The sequence below is a fragment of the Zonotrichia albicollis genome, chromosome 16 (assembly GCF_047830755.1).
Source record: "Zonotrichia albicollis isolate bZonAlb1 chromosome 16, bZonAlb1.hap1, whole genome shotgun sequence".
NCBI classification, from domain to species: domain Eukaryota; kingdom Metazoa; phylum Chordata; class Aves; order Passeriformes; family Passerellidae; genus Zonotrichia; species Zonotrichia albicollis.
This window is the reverse complement of record NC_133834.1, coordinates 8,968,202-8,970,935: the sequence shown is the minus strand read 5'-3', so window position 1 is coordinate 8,970,935 and position 2,734 is coordinate 8,968,202. Positions and strand designations below refer to the sequence as shown.

Here is a 2,734-nt window from a genome sequence, read left to right as displayed (position 1 = left end):
CCACGCCAGCTGGTGGAACAGTCCCTGAGAGAGCCAGAGTCAGTGACTGCTCTTAGCGCATGCGCAGGGAGCGCAGTCCGAGCGGCGATGGACGCTGGTTCTGAAGTGGAGCTGTAGTTCGCGGGTTCGAGTCCCGGCCGCGGCGGGTTTTGGCAGGCCGACCCCGGCAGGGCTCTGCATGGCTCCAGCCTTCACGAACCTCTCGGTTGCCACATCACTGTCGCCTACGGGTGCACCAAAGCCTTTCCTCCGCGTACGGATCCCGCGCCGGAGCGCTGCACAAGCACAGCGGACAGCGCACCCTGGGCTCCCGTCCCACAAGCAGCCCCCGGAGATCCAAACCCTGGACTTTTCCTCAACCTTATTTCTGTTCTCCTAAGCTGGAGTTACTTTTCGGTACATATCCCTGGTCCTGTTAGTGCCACTGCTGTTATTCATTAGCACTGTTTGCAGCTGGCGTTGTTTGCGCAGGGATGTGTTGGGATGAGGGCTGGGAAGGGCCGGCCCGGGCCCTGACACAGCGTGTCCGCCGAGCGCCGGGCAGCGCGCTCTAACGCTTATTAAATTTTACTTAGATCTACAAGCCATCCATGCCTATTTTTAGTTGTTCGTGGAAGAATTCATGATAGTTTCAAAGACACTAATCCAGGTCACAGAGCGAACTACCACCTCCTGCCTGGAGATGGTTCCCTCAGTCAAGCCTGAGCCCATTGCCAGGAGCAAGGGCCGCTCCCGGCGCTCCCGGACGCGCTCCTTTCCTTCCGTGGGCAAGGTCTTGCAGGGCACCTCACTACGTGGTGTCACTGTTCAGTGTCCCCTCACTACGTGGTGTCACTGCTCAGTGTCACCTCACTAGGTGGGCTTCAGATCCGCTTTGTGGCACTGATTCTGTGTGTACAAAGCTGTGTACACGAGTCTCTTCAATAACCTCACACCATTTGCCTTTCTCCTCAAGCTGTCTCAGCAGCAGAGGGCAAAGCAGGGGAGCCCCACGGGCTGCTGCTGCTCAGCAGGTGTGCACCAGGCCTGCTCAGACTGCAAAACAAGGGCAAAAACTGAAAAGAAAAAGCCATTGTCTGCTCACGTAAGCACGCAACAAGGAAATAGCTACAAAGATAATAAGGAAACAGTGCCTGGTGTTCATGTGTCACTCAATAGTTGTGGCACTAATGCACAGTGACCCCACAGAGCTGCTTAGACCGAACCCAGGCGACACGGTCACCTACATCCTGGGGTGAGTGCACAGCACTTGGGAAGCGAGCCCGGAGCTGACACCCGGCTGCCCTGCCGTCACCCGTGGGTCATCCACCCGCACCGGGGCCCGGCGTGCAGAGCCCGGCACAGGGAGCGCTCCAGGGCCGCGGGGATGGCGGGGCCGGGCGGCGGCGGGCGGGCCCGTGGGAAGGAGGAGAAGGAGAAGGAGGAGGAGGAAGGAGAGGCGGAAGCGGCGGCCGGCGATGGCCGGGGCGCTGCTGCGCGGGGTGCGGCGCTTCCCGTGGCTGTGCAACGTGCTGCTCTACGGGGGGCTGTTCGCGGCGGGGGACGCGGCGCAGCAGCTGCTGCGGGGACAGCCGCCCGACTGGGCGCAGACGCGCCGCGTGGCGCTGGTGGCCCTGGCCTTCCACGGCAACTTCAGCTACGTGTGGCTGCGGGCGCTGGAGCGGGCGCTGCCCGGCCGCCGCCCGCCCGCCGTGCTGGGCAAGGTGCTCTGCGATCAGCTCCTGGGCGCGCCCGTCGCCGTCCTCGCCTTCTACACGGGTGAGTGCCGGGGGCTGCCCCGCAGAGCCGCGCAGAGCCCCGCGCGTCCGCCGGCCCCGCATCCCCGGCAGCGGCCCCGCATCCCCGGCAGCGGCCCCGCACCGCGACCCGCGCACAGCGGGACCGACAGCCATCCCAAGGGCCCGGGGAATGGGGACCCCCTGCCCTCTCCGCGCCGCTCCCGCACCACAAAGCGCCGCTCGGGGAGAGGGGCCGCGGCCGGGGGCTCTGCAGAGCCCGGCACATCCCCCCCGAGGATGCCCGCGGGCGCTGAACCGCCTGTGGCACTGCAGAGCTCTCCAGGAGCGGTGCTGGACCGAAGGAGGCCTGCCCTGAGCTCGGTCGGGCGCGTAGATTTAATTAGCAGCAAAGAATGCAGAGCACCTCGTGCGGATTGCAGCATCCTTGGCTGCTTGAATCGCTGTGCTCAGTTCTCAGCAGCAGCTGTCTCGTTTTCCAAAACACAGGTGTAGATGTCAGGAAATGCCATTGTTCAGGGAACCAGCTTCTGCTGTGAGAGTCTATGAAATAAAGCATGCTACTAAAGGCTAATCTCAAAAGCTAGCAAGTAACAAGATACTTTAAAGATATCTAGTATCTGTTTCAGAAATAAACATGCGGGAATAAGAAAATTAATAGGTGAAACTAATGTACTTAAATGCTCTCACTTAATGTGTTAGCCAGTAAGACAGGTCCTCTTTTTGTTTGGGATTGGGAGATGTGCATTCTATCACTCCAACAGGGAAAATACTCAATTTGTGATTGAAGTGAAATGAAGTAAAAAAAAGAAGTCAAACACCAGATACTTCTGCTCAAGATCTTAACTATATCACAACTTAGAATTGCCCAAGTACCAGAAAGATCTGAAGGACCAGAAAAGGTCCAGTAAAAGTCCCTGAATTGGGCAGAAGTAAAACAATGTTTCCATTGAGAGATACTGATAACCCCGAGGCATGGAAGATCCCAGAGTCGGCCT

General features: G+C 59.4%; 1 protein-coding gene across 2 annotated transcripts in view; it reads left to right on the top strand.

Moving 5' to 3' along the window:
• Positions 1–1,319: 1,319 nt before the first annotated feature.
• BMERB1 (bMERB domain containing 1) overlaps positions 1,320–2,734 on the top strand; it is a 59,576-nt gene continuing 58,161 nt past the window's right edge. The window contains exon 1 of one of the 2 annotated variants that reach the window (XM_074552933.1): positions 1,320–1,758. In XM_074552933.1, coding sequence (XP_074409034.1) covers positions 1,458–1,758 — 301 coding nt within the window. In that variant the 5' untranslated portion in view covers positions 1,320–1,457. The remainder of the gene's footprint in view (positions 1,759–2,734) is intronic. The other variant, XM_074552934.1, reaches the window with a different exon arrangement.